Genomic DNA, 16,930 nt, shown 5'->3' on the forward strand with positions numbered 1-16,930 from the left:
AATAATCATTTTCACACCTATTAAAAAAATGGTGGTTTGATGTCACTATTAGGTAGTTTTTGAATGTGCAACTCAATGTTATGAGTTGAAATGTTGACATAATATCTGAAGAGATTAAGGCTCCGATAACTGTTCCTAGCAAATTCTCTGTCCATTAATATATTAAGAGGATTGAGAGGAAAAACTGATACAATCCTCACGAAAAACTTGAAAATATTTAGTTGTTTAATATGTGAAAAAATATAGAGGATAAAATCTATGATGCTAAAATGACGAAAAGGACTTTACCTACATATTGAATATGATGAAGAGAATAGCAATTTAAAGAGTTATTTCTCATTTGAAATAAAATAAAATAAGAAAAATAAATTATAAAATATTTGAAAACAAAATCCCATTTAATTTAAAAAAAATTGGTTTAGTGAAATACATAAAAAAAAATATTCAAAGTCAAGAAACAAAACTAGCAAACAGAAAAAATAAAAATAAAAGAGAAAAAATTATTTAGGTGAGACAACAAAAACAAAAGATGTAACTATGTATTGCTTATAATATATGCTATAAAATGAGCAGTCTGACATTTTTATTTTGGAATAAGGTGAAGGTTTCAATTCCATCTCTCTCAACTTCTATCAAACCAGAGAAACTAACGTATCCACTAATTTTTAACATTTGTCTATAAAAAATTAAAAATCATAGGGCCAACATGTTTATTTCCTTTGGCTCTATATTCAATGTACAACCAAACAATGGAAAGCTTATTTTTCATGTTACTTTCGCTGGTTCCGAACACGGTCAAAATGATTGCATAGTGAAAGTTGATGATTATCCAATAAAAGTCAAAACCGACTGCCGAAGAAAAAAACTCATAGTGGAAGTTTACCAATGAAACCCAACCAAGCAATTCAAAACTCATTAAATATCTTATCCAATGTATATACCACTATCGTTTCAAAACAATAATATCACGTTCTACATGCTTATATTGGAACAGAAACACTGTGCCTTCCCAAAAAAACTCTCCTGAGTAGAACAGATCAACCTATTTAAGGGGTCCAGCTCCTCCTGCCATTTGGTTTGCAGTTATCAGTACCTTATCACCAATCAAATCCGAATTGACACAGGAGCAATAGCTGAATTTTTCTGTCCTACAATTGGGAACCGTTGATGTCAGACGAGACTGCGATGTATGATATGAATCTTTTGGAAGTATCCATTCTCAAAAGTCATATTTTGTTCTTCCACTTCCCAAAATGAGGCATAACATATCGGCAGTGTCAAGAGTTGAGGAATAAAAATTCCAAGATTCGAGCATTAAACGTTTTCTTGATCCTTTAAAATGAACAACCTGCATCCCAGAAATAAACCAGGAATGAAACATTGTATTACAAGTTAAAGGGATTATATATCATAAACAAAAAATTATTTGTAGCCGAAATTGCAATAAGCATTCCGCTAGTGAGCATTATACCTTAACATTCAATGGCATGCCATGAAATTGACCAGCACCCTCAGGGGGAGTCCAGTTGTATAGGGCACAAGGTAAGAACAATATTGAAGTACCACCAATGTCATCAGAGAAAGCAACTGTTTTGGCAAACCTGCTGGCATCAAAATGAGGTTTTGACTTCACAACCCAAGCAAGAGCTAGCTGATCACCGAGCATGCGCGAAGCATTTATGTATTTTGAGACATAAATTTTCAAAACCTCTTGTAGGAAAAGCTTTGCCCTGTTTTGATTCTCAAATTGAATTTAAGAATTAGATACCAGAAAAAAGGGAGAGATAATCAGGAATTTAGCATTAGATAACCAGAAAAGGGAGACATAGATCAGAAAATTTATGGCGTAGTACCCCTTTAAATTGTAATAATTAAGGTATAGTGAATTAAATCTGTTTGTTTCAGATTCTAGGGGAAGCAAACGGGAAAAATGCTTTCCAAAATTAAAATGGATCATGGATAGTTTATACTTTAGTGTAAAATTCTTTGAACTAAAACTGGATCATAATAAAATATCAAAAGTACATTATTTTCTTCTCCTCAGAAACCTGAAATGAGCATGTCAAGCAACGATTTGCAGGTCATGTATGTGATCCAGAAAAAGGTTAATTCCATGTGAGAAGTAATATACTTGAAACTTTGTGAAACAGTGAAAACTGCATAAATACTAGCCAATTACACACAGTCTCCAATTTTTAAATTTTTTAATAGAATATAAATAATTGAAATAAAACTAAAACTACAGATAGTACAGTTTATTTACCTTAAAATTGCATCAGGGGTACCCCTTACAGCAATGAATCCTGAATTCAAAGGTTGAGCCTTGTTATTCCTGAAGGTCAGAGCCATATGAAAATTAGGATGATCACGAAACATCTGCCCTAAATCATCAACCACTGCTATATCAGAATCAGTGAAGATGTAATGAGTAATATTCCTCGGATTCTGAGAAAGCTTATGAAGTCTTGTATCTAAATAGGTCTGTAAAGAAGCAAACAAAAGGTTGTTTATATAAATTTTGACATTTATATCATCTTCAGATAATGATAAAACAAGACTACTAGCTCTATATGGGTGACATAACGTCAAAGAGAAAGAACAATGAAGATAGCAAAAGACTCTGATTTATTTTGGTGCATGTGATTGGGGTAAAAGACAACTATAGTATTGATACTGCAATTAGTGGACAGACAGTTCCACAACAAGTATTCACTGACGAGGAACAATTTTTAACCGAAAAAGATCTATATATACTGTGGATGCAATGTGATCTTACAATGTAAGACCTGATCCTTTGGAGCATCAACTTGTCTCTTGAATATTCACCTTGTATGGGATACAGAGAGACCCTATGTCTGTGCACTGAAAGGTCCGAAACTGGATCTGTGAGAACAATCACTTCGCTCTGGGGCATAGCTACCTGCATATGTTATCCATAACCAAATTTTAAATGATGTCAGTCTGGTATAACTGTCAGAAATGAGCTCAAAGCCAAATAACAATATGAATTACACAATATGTGGACCGTTTACAAACTTTAAGCCTGGATTTGAGTTTGTGAAACAGAGGAAAACAAATATAACAAACAGTGATTTGATTGATAGACAGTTAAAATATATGAGTGTAGTTTTATTGACCAATGGATTCAATTTGGGTGCAACCAATTGGTTAAGAATTGTAAGCATGCAATTCGGGCAACTTCAATATACTTCAATTATATCCCTCACACTAATAGTATTTTCAGAAGTAAAAAAAGAATCTCAACTTGCTGCTGTGTTTTTTTATCTGGAAAATGTCACCAGTCACCACTATATTTTCACCAATATAATAAGAATAAAGTAATCTTCTCTACTTTTTGACAATAATTTGTGTCTCCAATGTGCACTCATTTCCCTTAATTACTTAGATTTTTGCCAACACTAATATACAATTCAAATAATATATTAATATAGACGTCATGCTAAGGCCGTATCAATATCATATGTTCTCTTCTTTGATTTGGTGGGATAAACTTATTCTACGGTATATAATGTAACAGTCGACACATTAATCAAAGGCAATATGCTCTTTCTTTGTAATCTGACAAACCCACAAAATATATTCAATAGTTACCTGAATGAAGTTAATGAAGACATTCAACACAGCCATTGACCTGTCCACCTTATTATATGAAGCATTGCCAACAATTGTATTTGATGATTTATCATCTAATTTATCGACGGAAGAATTATAAATAGTAAAGACAGTGACAAATGCAATACTTCCATCTACACCTAATCTGCCGTTTGAAGAATGGGTCCTGTTAAGAGCTTTTGATCCTGTGAAATGCGTAGATGTAAAATGCATAAGAATAAATAGAAGCCAAAAACAATGGACAGTAACTAGAAGTAATATGCAAAACCTCAAAAAACGAAAATATTCAAACCTTTACAATCTACAAAAAAGTACCATATTTATTGGATATAATAATAGTTACAAGTTTTTCTAGATTATGAAACTTATAAATATCTTCAACATAAGATTTATGACAAAATATGGTGATATCCACAAACTTGCTCTTTTGGCATATGGTTCAAGTTGCAAGTCTTATGAGATATAAAAAAAAAAAAAAAAACTTTACACATTAATAACACCCAATTCATGGCACGTCACATTGGCAAGAGTGGTATCGTAAAACTTTAAATTTCTGTTAAAGTAGGTTTGTGAGTAAGTTGATATCAAATGACACAAGAAGAACAACCCAAACCGAGAAAACAATTTCATGCATCTGCAATAACAATAAGTCAAAGTAACACAAAAAAATCCATGAGTCTGAGAATCAATTTTAAAAGTAAAACACTGAACACCACCATAGTAATGACAAACCATTCCCATATTTAAGATTTTGTGATTAAACTGCTTAATGCCAATAATAGACCCTCAGATTCCCAATGAGTCAAAACCATCCTGGGCAATGCCATGGCAGGAGCCTTATAGCACTAGGTTTACCTTTTACAACATCAAATCAAGCATGGTAGTATATAAGAAGCAACAACACTTCAAAACACAAACTGATATTAACTCTTAAAGCTAATAAGGTCTAAGGTCTCGCACACATACATATTTTTATATCTTTCTGATTTTCACATTACTCATCAGTTAATTAAGTTGTTTTCCTCGATTACATCATAAATTAAAATGTTAAAAAATTGTTTAGCACCTTAAATTACATTTATGACGATATCTAATGAGGCTTTCAAGAAAAACAAATACCAATTCCACATTTGTGAATGATATTTCATCAAAATCCCAAAGACAATTTTCATAATGCTATTAGCACGCTCATAGTGCAAGGAGAGCCCTCAATAACATTATCGGATACAACAATATATTCTAAGACAACCTATGTAGAATCACACCATTCTGCACAAAAGATTCAAGAATTAGACCATAATTTAAATAACTATTTTATATAGAGACAAAAAGAACCTTGGCATTGCAGACGATTTGACATGCCTTGGCCAGCAGCAGGACCAAGAACCAGATGATCAAATTTCTTGTTTAGTTGTTTACGGGATTCCACCATTTTTGAGTTGTTCAGCTCCCTGACTGTGACAAAAACCAAGTTCCCTTGTAAAGCTCAATTATACATGACAAAAAAAAGATTCATACTTACAAAAGAAATAGTGAAAGGATTGCCTACCAGAAAACAGATGAGTAACGAGGAAAATTAAAAGAAGACCAAAAGCAAAACGACGCCAACCACTGAATATTTTCATGCTTCATAAATGCTCACTTGAAATTCAATACCATGCAAAAAGAAGAGGATGAAACTAATGCCCTGCAACCAAGGCACTTTAGCTGCACAAGATATATAAAATGAACTTAGGATGGTGGTTTAATGCTTAAATTACATATATATGAGAAATAAAAAGATGGATAAAACATGGCAAACTTTTTCATACACAAGTTTCCTGGTTAAACCTGCCAAAAAAAGAAATATTTACGTTTGAAAAAATGGGGGAATCGTGTGAATTTAAGGCATATTATATCTAAAAGTGAATAATAATAATTTAGCTCCATCAAAATATGCATATCACCAGCCTTAAATGGACAATAACAGGTGATCTGGCAATTATCACAAGTCTGACTCAGGTGCCAAAAGATGTTCTATGGTGGAATGAATTAGAACTGGGACTAAAGTTGTAAGCTCTTATGATCAACTGGAAGAAATCTTTACAAAACAATAAGGGGGCCAAAATTCAATTTAACTTGTATGCTCCAGCTTGAGGGAGAGTTTATTCATGTACATAGTTAACCATATACCTAGGGAATATCATGCATGCACTTGGGAAGTAGCAATGTTAATAATCTCCTAGTAAATGTAAGTGTAAATTATATTTATATATTTATACTTATTTATTGCTAAACTCAAATTCCATCCAATTCGGGGTTATATATCTTCGATTATTAATTAGGATTCAATTTATGTTTCTGATATCATTTACTGTTTTCCTAATTTCATGAAATTAGAGATTATAAATCATGTTATAAACATTCAACCATGATAAAATCTGATATAGAGAGAAACGTGCAGGGGGAACTTGTAAGTTGAATCTGAAATCATATGTTATGATCTGATTAATAGAGAGAGATTACAAGGTTTTTATACCAATAGTTCTGACAGTCATTAACAGACTGGGAAACTTATAGATGTTTTTAACTAGAATTATAAGTAACAAATATCAGAAAAAGACAGCAGTATCTAACTAACTATAAATATCACGATATTATTCCTCTTGGGTGCTGGCACACTTTTTCCTCAAGCAAATCATGTATCTTTTTCCCCTTTTCAGATAAAAAAAATGCATGGGATGCAAGTTTGGCCAAGTAATAGGTGGGTTGCAGAAGAGATATTGAGAACTTCCCTTCTTTGTATAAATATGTGATGTAACCAAACAAGAGGAACTAACAATAAAATGCTTCAGTATGTGATGGGTGAAGGTGACAAATAAGCCCCTCAATCTGTACGAGGTGATGTTTAAGGTAGGGAAAACAGGTATTTTGTCCGTGACAAAAATAAAAGACGGGGCCGTTAATCACAACCACGGTTTAGTCCAAGATCAACCACTATTGTGGCCACAACTAATACAACGCCGAAAACTCTACATAAATGGTTGTTTAGGCATGGCATACATCCATTCCTCCATGACTTACGGCGACAGGTAACCCCGGTAGCATTAGTACTAACTAATGCGGTTTTAAATTGCAGTCTGTAATCACAACTGCATCAGTTTACAATTTAAAACCTTAGCAACTAGCATAAATTTCCAAAACATAACATAAAAATACAGTAATTTATGGAAACTGAGTTCATAAAATTACTCTTAAACTTGCAGCCAATATTTTCCAAAGGAAACATCTTAACAATCAGTGTGTCAGTTGCGACAATCAGTAACTTGAAAATCAGGTTTCATTGCTATGTTAGATAGTTTGTACTATAATCTACTTCAGGTTCAGTAGCCAAGCTTCAATTTCATCATCATCCACATCAATCAACTCGTTTACGGTGATTCTACGCCTTGGTCATGAGGTGAATGTACCAATATCTCATACCCATCACTGGATGTTTCTGAACCAGAAATTCCTTTCTGTAAGCCTCTCTAAGCACGACAGTCTGAGTCCTAATCTTATTAGAAATGTAAAATATACCAGGATGATGAACCAAAGCCTTCCTAAATCTTGAGCCCAACCCCAAACACTCTCCATAACAAAGCAAATTCTCTCTTTCTGTCTTCTTTGACACTAAAAGAGAAAGCAACTCGTGCAAAATCGCCACTGTCCACTTCTCTGCCTGGTCACTATTCGAGTCAAGATGAAACGCGTCTTCATATGGAGAAATGTAAGGCAATGTTTGCCAACCCTCAACCCAAGTCTTCACCCTCTTCTCTAAAGCAAAATCTTTAGGCAAAAACATGGGAAATGGAATATCATGTTTTCTTTTATCTGCAGCATAGTTCAAGCTCATCTCCCTCTTCTCTAACTCAGACACAGAGAGTTCTTTTCTCCATGAAACAAGTTCTAAAGCAAGCACTTCTTCTCCAGACAATGGATCTTCTACAACACAAACATCAAAATAATCAGGGTAATCAGCCAAAAGGGTTGTAATATAATCATGAGGAAGACCCATATCCCATTTCAGCCTCTCAATTACATAAATAGGCAATCTCGTCATGCCAGCAAGCATTAGAAGCCTTGCAAGCCTCTGAGCAGCGTCTTCACGGTTAGCCGGACAATCATGGACAGCCATTTCTTCTTTGTGGAGAGATAAAGCTTGAGTAGTGAGCTTAACATGCAGAGGAACACCAGGACTCGGTTGAAATTGTGCGAAAACATGACGATATTTGTCAACGAATTTCATAGTTGTAGTGGGAAGGTTAAGGGAAGGTTTCAGCATAGAGGCATTGTAGATGGTTAAGGATTTGGAAGGCGATGAAATAATTTGATTCTTGAGAGAAATTATCTGTTTGAGATCTTTCTCTTTCAGGACTGCTGTATCAAGATTCGGGTCTCGAACCCATTTGACCTTCGCATTCACGAAAGTCCTAATGTGGTTGAACTGGTGAAAGAGTTTTAAGGAACTAGCCATTAACAACCAGCTCACTACAATACCCTGTAAAGTTGAAATACTCTGTCATAGGGTAGAAATTTTGTTTCTAAGACTAAAACTATAAAACTTGTATTAGAGTTACAGCATTAGAGTTTAACCGATATATGCATTAAAAAATGTAAATTATTCATGAATTGTAAATTTCATCGTTGTAAATTATAAAAAAAAATACAATAAAATCATATAATAATACTTTAAAATCCCTAAACAAAACACAAGGAATTAACAGAACAAGTTCATTCTTCATAGTTCATGAATTAATTGAAGTTGATGCAAAATTAAAATTGCACTTAGAAAATGAAACTAGCTACAATACAACATGGAAGAAGAATAAAGCATTTTAAGCATCTATGATGTGAATTGCGACGCTTTAGCGCACAATCGCAAAGCGTATTAGAGCTTCGTGCTGCTGCGACGCAGTTCACTGGTGCAATGCACTTCTGCGACGCAAATCGTGCTGGAATCGCATCCTCTCTCACGCTACAATAGAGAGGAAGGAAAATAAGAGAAATAAAAAAGAAATAAAGGAAAACCTGGACAGAGTTGCTCACTGTTTATGGCGGCCGACAACCAACTCCGGCTGCGTTTACCGGCCAACTTTTGGTTTTCACGGCGACTTGAGATCAGTTGTGGTTTTGATCTGAGTTTTGTTTTATATTTTATTAATTTTTTTTGTTAAGTCATTTAAGGCACAACCGGCAGGTAAAGGCGGGTTCGGGTCCAAAATGTGAATTCGACCCAAATCACACGTGGTATTCATAGGTCCACTCCCAGCCATTTTTGCATACGTGTAGGTCAAGTCACGGGTGAGAGTATCATTTTCTATTTTCCATCTACTATAATAGTCTTTTTTAGTTGTTTCCTAATATTCTGCTCTAAGACAGATAGGGGAGGAGAAGCAACGGAGGAATTATGCACCAACAAATGATTTGTTGAAGAAAAGAGATTTTTCATAAAAGGTGATAATGAAGTTGAGATGAATTCTGAAATAAAACAAAACAAACAAATAAAATAAGAAAAATATAAAATCGTATACTTTTTTAATTAAAACTAATAAGAAACTCGTAATTATATATAAATGATAAATATATATATATATTTTATTTTTATATTTATTATTTATAAATATTTATCTCGTTTTTTTATACGAACAAGTGTGAATATTCGTCTCATATTTCTTTTAATATGTATTTTGTGTTTTTTTATTTAATAGTGATAAATATTTGCCTTGTGGTTTTATATATATCACTGATAAATATTTGTCTCGTATTTTTTTAATATTTATTAAAGATAAATATTTGTCTCATAATTTTTATATATATCATTTATAAACATTTGTCTCATATTTTTTAATAATAAATATTTACTTATATTTTTTAATATTTATCAATGATAAATATTTACTTATATTTTTTAAATATTTACTTGTATTTTGTATGTATCATTGACAAATATTTGTCTCATAGTTTTTTATATTTATTATTGATAAATACTTATAATGTATTTCTTTTTATGTACATTTATAAATTTTTATTATTCACATATAAGGGATACTAAATATTGACTATAATTTAGTATATCTTAAATGTAATAATAATTTTAAAAAAAGGAACAAAAATAAATTGTGTTGCTTAACCGCAAACTCTGATAACAAATTTCGGGTTCAATATTTCTAATGGAATTCTAACCGGTTATAATAAGTTACTCAATAATTTGCATTTTAAGCAAATACACATTTCATATTTCATTTAATCAATAGAAGACAAAGGCATGTCATAGAAATGTAATCCTTGTGCTCTTAAATACACCTAATTGATTTCTTTTACACTTTGACAGTATTAATCTTAATTAAATTGAATTTAAAATTTTAAGTATAAGATAATTGTTTCGTAAGCAACTCAGCTGAAAAACATGTCAATTGAAAAATTATGAATGTTTGAAGAAATAAATTAACGGCGTACCTGATTAAAGGAAATGCATAGTTGCTATACTTAACTGCTCTCAATTTTAGTGAATGCGGTTACTTATTTTTTTCAAGTTAAAGTGCAAATATTTTTGTGTAATGACATTCATGTGTCCAGTTAATGTATATATCAGTGGGCAGTTATTAGATAAATGCAATTTTAAGTGGTTAATATGAGAATTATTTTGATGTCCGTAATTAATTATTCAATGATAAAAATTATTTTTATGACAATAATGTAATTAGCATTTAATTCTCTTAAATTGATAATAGATATTTCTTCTATCTCTAACATTTAGTACTTATAGAGATGGACACATATTAAGAAAATAAATCTAGAACTTTAATTAATTTAATAAACCGGTTTAATCTAGACAAAATTAATTGTATCTTGGTTTTTTAAAAGAATTAAAATTTTGAGACAAAAATAAAAAATTAAAAGGATTAAGAATTAGAGATGAAAGAATAATTAAAAATAAAAAACTATTTCTTTTACGTAATGAAATAAAGAACTATTATTATAACGGAAATGCTAACAAGTTTTTGTGATACTTGTTAAGTTTGTACAAATAAAAAAATTTCATTGAAAATGATATATTCAACTTTTGAAAAGTCAAAATTTATTTTTTTATAAAAAAATTTTACTTTTGTATTTTAACAAATGTTCTTGTTAACATGACCTTAATATAATTAAATTATCAATTATAACAAAATTTTGGAATTTGGATGCAATTATTATCTACCAATTAAAAATGCTATTTATCTACTCTATGTCATAGAGTTCGCTATCAAGCATTTATTAATCAATATCATTATTTATTTATTTTTTGGTAGGTGCAGGTATTGCTAGGTCTAAAATTTGGATTTTCATCCCTCCATTTAAACTGTTTAAAATCGATGTAATTTACCCGTTAACTCGTAAATTGACCCGGCCCAACCGTTTGTACATATTTTTCTGTGGGTAATTTGATTTTCGACCCGGCCCAACCGTTTGTACATATTTTTCTGTGGGTAATTTGATTTTCGAGAGAGATCTTGTCCCCCCTAATTTAAGCTTACCGTCTATTTAAATAGTTGTGAATAATATTTTGACTTGATTTCTCAGTTTGTTCTTCATTTATTATTTTATATTAAAAAATAGTGATGTGATATAATTTAAATTATATTACTTAAATAAGATAATGTGAAATGATCAAATACTTTTTATATTGCAAGAAAATATTAAAAAACTACATTTTCAACTTCAAACATTATTTATTTTTGTAATTTAATTAAAGACATGTAAATAGTTAATTCATATAGAAGATTATACATCATAAGTTCCTATGTTGCATCATAATAAGCATGCCTACCAACATGGTTGCTGGAAAATTGCGTAGAGATTTTCAAACTCTCTTGATAAAAAAGTATCTTAAAGACGTCAATATCAATTTTAATAATTGTTTGAAGCTTTACGAAAATTTGATATCGTTTGACGAGTGGAAAACTTTTGTAGAAAAACGAAAAGGTGAAGCTTTTCAAGTAAGATTATTTTTTTACACAAGTGTGTCTTATAATATATTTATTCATACTATAGTTTGACATGATTGATACTTATTTATTGAGAATTTAAGCAATACAACTCGTGAGAGAGCGTCGAAATCCTTATATACATACAAAAAGTCACATATAAGCTCCACACGTTTGGAGAAAAAATAGTAAATATAGTAAGTATATATATATAGCAATAGAATCTAATTTTTATGATTATTTGTTTAATTGTTTAGATAAAAGAGATGAGATCTAACCAAACATCTATTGGTACTCATATATTGTGGAAAAATGCTTGTAAAAATAAGGATGAAATAGTCGATAACGAAGATGTTCAACAAGTATATGAACAATGTGTAAGTGTATAATAACATTAGCTATAACACTAATTATTTATTTGTTTGTTAATGTCTTGTGAAAGTGTTAGTGATAAATTTATCTTTTTGGTGTTAATATATGTTAATTAAGAGACTTTATCTTAAGGAGAGACACAACACACCAATTGTAAGGACATATTTAGTAAAAGTAAAGTATTAAATGTTCATGAGTATTTTGATTATGTGAAGGGTAAGGAGTTTGAAGTCAATCCAAAACACTATTATCAAGGATACAAACAAAAAATCAAATCTTACTTGCGAAGGAATGATAGTGAAAGAAAATTATTAGGAAGTTGTCCATAAAATATGCATACCTTTAGCGACAAAGTTACTTCCAATCCTACTGTTTTCGAATAACTTTTCCGAGGTAATTAATTATTGAATTAAAATACAACATTTTATTTAATTAATTGATGTATCTGCTAATTAAAAAGTTCATTAAATGCTTTATATTGATTTATGATATCTCGTCTTGTGTATTCCACTTGTCATCTTCTACTTATCGCGTGATAGATAAGGAAAATGTGTACAATATTTTATAGACATTCTACGATAAACCGTTCTTTGGGTGAGAGTCTCAATTGATATTGTTTTAGAGTTGGATGTCCCATTCCGTATACCTAATGAAGTTGGGATGCAATTGTCCATACTTTAGTTACGATTACAATTACTATCAATATATAGTGTTATTTTACTTTCATTTTGTCTTGAGATTTCTAACTGTTTTAGACACTTTATACAATCTAAAGTAAATGGTAATGATGTTAAGGTGAACGAGTCAATTACGTCAAAAAAGTTGGTATACTGATATATATCATAAAAAAGAATGTTATAGACATTAGTTAATGTTTTACTATTTAAGCATTAGTTAATCATTAACTAACTTAATTTCACAATATTTTAGATTTAAACACAAAAACTGCAATAAATTAGACAAAATCTTGTGATTTTGATTATTGCAATTTGCTGATTGCAACACCAAAGCAAAATCTTGCAAAATAAAGACTTCAAAATGTTGGATGTTTTGATTAAAATAATTTATGTGCTTCTATGCGTATAGCCAATAAAATGTTGGATGTTTTGATTAAAATAATTTATTATTTCACAACGCTTATAAAAAAAAAAAACGTTGTTATTGGCTGACCTGTTACAACACTATAAAATAATGTATTGGAAAATGTTGTTAAGATTGGCTGACCTGTTACAACACTATAGATTACAACACTATAGATTACATTAGATAATGCTTACATTTAAAAAGTACTATTATAAGTTGACATTTTACACTGCTTTATAAGAGGAAGTGCCGATATAGGTTACATTAATTAAACAACTATTATATCTAAAATATATTGTTATAGGTTACATTAAATAACATTGTTTTTTAAAAACAATTAATTGTCTATGTCTTTAATAGCACTGAAACCAACAAATCTCTAACAAATATATATAAATGAGTATTCTTAAAATAACCACACAACTATTAGAGGAGAAAGATATTAAAAAAGTGATATGATAAATATAATGTATTAATGATATAGTGGAAAAAAAGTGATATAATAAATGTGATGTATAAGTGATACAAGGGAAAAAATAGATATATAGAAAAAATAAAACTCAATAAAATTAGCGGTAAAAATATTATAAAAATAATAACATGCAATGTATATAATAATAACCACAAGCAACGTCCCATAACTCAAATCAATATTGTCTAATTTACAACAATGCCACCGTATTCTCATTTCCTTCTTCAATCGATCAATCTGTCAATAAAAAAAAACAGTTATTAACTAACTAACTACCACATTCTCTCCATTTTCTTTCTTCTCTCTTACTCAAATGGCACGAGTGAACCTGGACGGAAACCCAATCCCGCCGGTATCAATATGCATGATCGGCGGCGGTGGATTCATCGGATCACACCTCTGCGAAAAGCTAATGTCCGAAACTTCTCACAAAGCCATAGTTATTGATGTATCTTCCGACAAAATCAATCACCTCCTTCATAACTCTCTTCCTTGGGCTAACCGTATCGAGTTCCATCACATGAATATCAAGAACGATTCGCGCCTTGAAACTCTCATCAAAACCTGCGATCTTGTATATATATTTTTTCTTTTTTTCTTTCTTCTTTAATTTATAACCATGATGTATGAATACTAACACACAACAACACTCCTAATGATTTGATAAAATAAATTAATTGAATATAATCAATGTGTGAGTTTAATATTTGACACCTGTACCGTGGCATGTCTTTGATAAGAAGTGTAGGTTGATGATGAGATTTTTTATAATTTTATGGTTCAATTTTTATTTAATTATTTTAAAAATTTGGTTGATTTTTTTTTTTTTTTTTTTTGTAGACTATCAATCTTGCTGCGATTTGCACTCCCGCGGATTATAATACACGGCCTTTGGACACTATTTTCAGTAATTTCATTGATGCCATTCCGGTGGTGAGTTTTTTATTTTTAAGTAATTTGATTGAGGATATTTGAATATGCTTTGTTTTTGGGTGCAAAATTTGTGTATGCTTTTTCATTTTACGTTTTTATGAGTTGTAGTTGTTTGTGTGATGATGCAGATTAAATTTTGCACTGAGAATAACAAGCGTTTGATTCATTTTTCCACTTGTGAGGTGTTTGGGAAAACTATAGGTAGCTTTCTGCCTGAGGAATATCGAAAGGTACAGCAATTTCATGTAGTTGGACGGTTAGTTTTCAAATCTAATCATTTGGTTGTATTTGAATTATTTTCTTCTTTTATGTCAATTTAATATATTTTTATAATTAATTAAAAACTATTATAATTTACAAATGTAATGTAACATGTAACAGTGAAATCTATAACGTCTTAGTTTTACTATTTCCTTTACTGTATATAGTGAAGAGCAAGAAACAATGTAAGAATAATTTAATTTGTGATTTTTTAAATCACTAATATGTTGGTGGTTGAACTAACGTATGTTGAATACTAAACATACCTTTGATTAGAAGTGTTGGTACTACGTTGATCAAACTTCAGGTTTTTTTTATTTATTTGTCTACTTCAAACAAATTTGAATCATGCAGGACCCCCAATATTACGTGCTCAAAGAAGATGTTAGTCCTTGTATTTTTGGTCCTGTTGAGAAACAAAGATGGTCTTATGCATGTGCAAAGCAAATGACAGATAGGCTAATTTATGGTAAACAAGGAGTTGTATTTTTCTTTTGATTATGATAGTTATGATTATATTTTCTTCTTCTTCTTCTTCTTAACTTACTTTTCAGAATTAATTAATCTATAGCTGAGCATGCGGAGAATGGCCTAAAGTTCACTATTGTGAGACCTTATAACTGGATTGGGCCTAGAATGGACTTCATTCCTGGTGTGGATGGCCCAAGTGATGGTGTCCCCAGAGTTTTAGCTTGTTTCAGTAATGTAACATCAGCTAGCTGATTCTGTTTCTTGTTCATGTCTTCATGTTATTGATATATATACTCCGCTGTTTTTCTCAAAGCTTCTTGTTTCAGAATCTCCTGCGGGGCGAGCCGCTCAAACTCGTTGATAGTGGACACTCCCAGAGAACTTTTCTCTATATCAACGATGCAATTGAAGCTGTTATGTTAATGATTGTAAGTTAAAGAGGTGAATTCTTTGGAGTATTTATTTTGATTCTTAAATGTGTGAAGCGGTGTCTATATTATCAAAACTTCAAAAACATCCTCCAAGTATGTCTTTTATTAATAATTTATGGACCAAACTGACTAACAGAAGACACATTCAAAAACCAAACTAACTAACAAAAGATGTATCTAAAGATTAAACTAATTAACAAATGAAACATCCAATAATATTTTTATAATTTTGATACATTCAAGAACTATAGAGACACCACTTGACATATTCAAGGACACAAATGGCTGTTTGATGAATTCTTGGTTTTTATGATGCTATCATGTCAAATGTAGGATAACCCTGACAGGGCAAATGGACACATCTTTAATGTGGGAAACCCAGATAATGAAGTATCTGTGAAGGAACTAGCTGAGCTTATGATACAGGTAGCTTTTAAATTAGTCTTTAGATAGGTTCATGCCTTTGATTTTCGAGAAAATTAAACAGCTTTGGTTCATTTTGTTTTTTCATCAAGGTATATGCCAAAGTGGCTGATGTACCTGCCTCTAGTTTATCAACTCTGGATGTGAGTTCAGAGGAATTCTATGGTAAAGGCTATGACGACAGCGATAGGCGCATCCCAGACATGACAATTATCACAAGGCAGCTTGGTATTCTGACATTAAATCTTTTGAATCTATAATATTGTTCTGCAGAATTTCAGCATTCTTCTTAACGTGTATTCTTCTGTTGTTAGGTTGGAAGCCAAGTACATCTCTTGATGAACTGTTGGATTCTACTCTCCAATATCAACATCAGACATATTCTCATGCTATCAAGACAGAACTATCAAAACCTTCAACTTGACTAACTGCAACAAGTTGAATTGAAGATTTAGTTTACTTCTTATTTTTATGTAAACATGTCACTGCCATGAATGAGAGGCAATCTGATAAATGTATATGATGCACTAATTGTGAAGTCTAGATCACAAGTCTAGTGTAGTATATCTATAGTCATATATCTTCTGCTAATTCTTCTTGTAACTCTAGCTTTTTTATGCAAATCCTTCCCTTTTTTGTCTTTTGGAGTATAGCACTTGATTTCTTTTAAATCAACCTAATTTGTGAGAAGTTTAAATTATATTCCAAACTCTTTAACAGATTAAATTATACTTCCGACCCTTAACTTTAATATATTTTAGCACAAATGAACCAACAACAAAAAAAGTGTACAAGCCAAACTAAAATAATCGTTTAAATTATTTCATTTACAACGGAAATTTTAAGATGTTACATTATTCTTA

The 16,930-nt window shown here is 31.0% G+C and overlaps 3 protein-coding genes across 6 annotated transcripts; 1 reads left to right on the forward strand and 2 right to left on the reverse strand.

Moving 5' to 3' along the window:
• Positions 1-886: 886 nt before the first annotated feature.
• Positions 887-8,839, reverse strand: LOC101513192 (uncharacterized). Of its 3 annotated transcripts, none has more exons than XM_073370317.1 (8): positions 8,701-8,839; positions 5,183-5,340; positions 4,969-5,088; positions 3,613-3,818; positions 2,777-2,920; positions 2,264-2,481; positions 1,472-1,730; positions 887-1,348 (listed from the first exon to the last, which is right to left on the reverse strand). In XM_073370317.1, the coding sequence occupies exons 2-8, from the start codon at positions 5,256-5,258 to the stop codon at positions 1,220-1,222; spliced, it is 1,152 nt and encodes a 383-aa protein (XP_073226418.1). In that variant the 5' UTR covers positions 5,259-5,340; positions 8,701-8,839; the 3' UTR covers positions 887-1,219. The 3 variants fall into 3 exon arrangements, with proteins under 3 accessions (XP_073226418.1, XP_012572815.1, XP_073226419.1); XM_012717361.3 differs by having other exon boundaries at positions 8,683-8,820; XM_073370318.1 differs by lacking the exon at positions 8,701-8,839 and adding an exon at positions 6,865-7,016.
• LOC105851154 (protein WHAT'S THIS FACTOR 9, mitochondrial) lies at positions 7,055-8,838 on the reverse strand. 2 transcript variants are annotated; one of them, XM_012717363.3, is made up of 2 exons: positions 8,701-8,838; positions 7,055-8,152 (listed from the first exon to the last, which is right to left on the reverse strand). In XM_012717363.3, the coding sequence occupies exon 2, from the start codon at positions 8,126-8,128 to the stop codon at positions 7,055-7,057; it is 1,074 nt and encodes a 357-aa protein (XP_012572817.1). In that variant the 5' UTR covers positions 8,129-8,152; positions 8,701-8,838. The 2 variants fall into 2 exon arrangements, with proteins under 2 accessions (XP_012572817.1, XP_012572816.1); XM_012717362.3 differs by having other exon boundaries at positions 8,683-8,820.
• A 4,898-nt stretch (positions 8,840-13,737) lies between the features above and the next one.
• LOC101512560 (UDP-D-apiose/UDP-D-xylose synthase 2) lies at positions 13,738-16,719 on the forward strand. Its single transcript, XM_004506104.4, has 9 exons — positions 13,738-14,122; positions 14,389-14,481; positions 14,610-14,711; positions 15,097-15,211; positions 15,314-15,447; positions 15,540-15,641; positions 15,978-16,070; positions 16,160-16,295; positions 16,382-16,719. The coding sequence occupies exons 1-9, from the start codon at positions 13,862-13,864 to the stop codon at positions 16,489-16,491; spliced, it is 1,146 nt and encodes a 381-aa protein (XP_004506161.1). The 5' UTR covers positions 13,738-13,861; the 3' UTR covers positions 16,492-16,719.
• Positions 16,720-16,930: the final 211 nt, after the last annotated feature.

This window comes from Cicer arietinum, chromosome 6 (genome assembly GCF_000331145.2).
Source record: "Cicer arietinum cultivar CDC Frontier isolate Library 1 chromosome 6, Cicar.CDCFrontier_v2.0, whole genome shotgun sequence".
NCBI classification, from domain to species: Eukaryota; Viridiplantae; Streptophyta; class Magnoliopsida; order Fabales; family Fabaceae; genus Cicer; species Cicer arietinum.

What these genes read in the sequence shown, in the direction of transcription:
- LOC105851154 (XM_012717363.3), bottom strand. Translation starts at nt 8,128, where the DNA reads ATGGCTAGTTCCTTAAAACTCTTTCACCAGTTCAACCACATTAGGACT.
- LOC101512560 (XM_004506104.4), top strand. Translation starts at nt 13,862, where the DNA reads ATGGCACGAGTGAACCTGGACGGAAACCCAATCCCGCCGGTATCAATA. An exon ending in TCATCAAAACCTGCGATCTT is followed by an intron (nt 14,123 to 14,388) that starts GTATATATATTT and finishes TTTTTTTTGTAG; the next exon opens with ACTATCAATCTTGCTGCGAT. An exon ending in AATTATCACAAGGCAGCTTG is followed by an intron (nt 16,296 to 16,381) that starts GTATTCTGACAT and finishes TTCTGTTGTTAG; the next exon opens with GTTGGAAGCCAAGTACATCT.
- LOC101513192 (XM_073370317.1), bottom strand. Translation starts at nt 5,258, where the DNA reads ATGAAAATATTCAGTGGTTGGCGTCGTTTTGCTTTTGGTCTTCTTTTA. An exon ending in CGTTACTCATCTGTTTTCTG is followed by an intron (nt 5,089 to 5,182) that starts GTAGGCAATCCT and finishes TTTTTGTCACAG; the next exon opens with TCAGGGAGCTGAACAACTCA. An exon ending in ACCCCTGATGCAATTTTAAG is followed by an intron (nt 1,731 to 2,263) that starts GTAAATAAACTG and finishes GAATCAAAACAG; the next exon opens with GGCAAAGCTTTTCCTACAAG.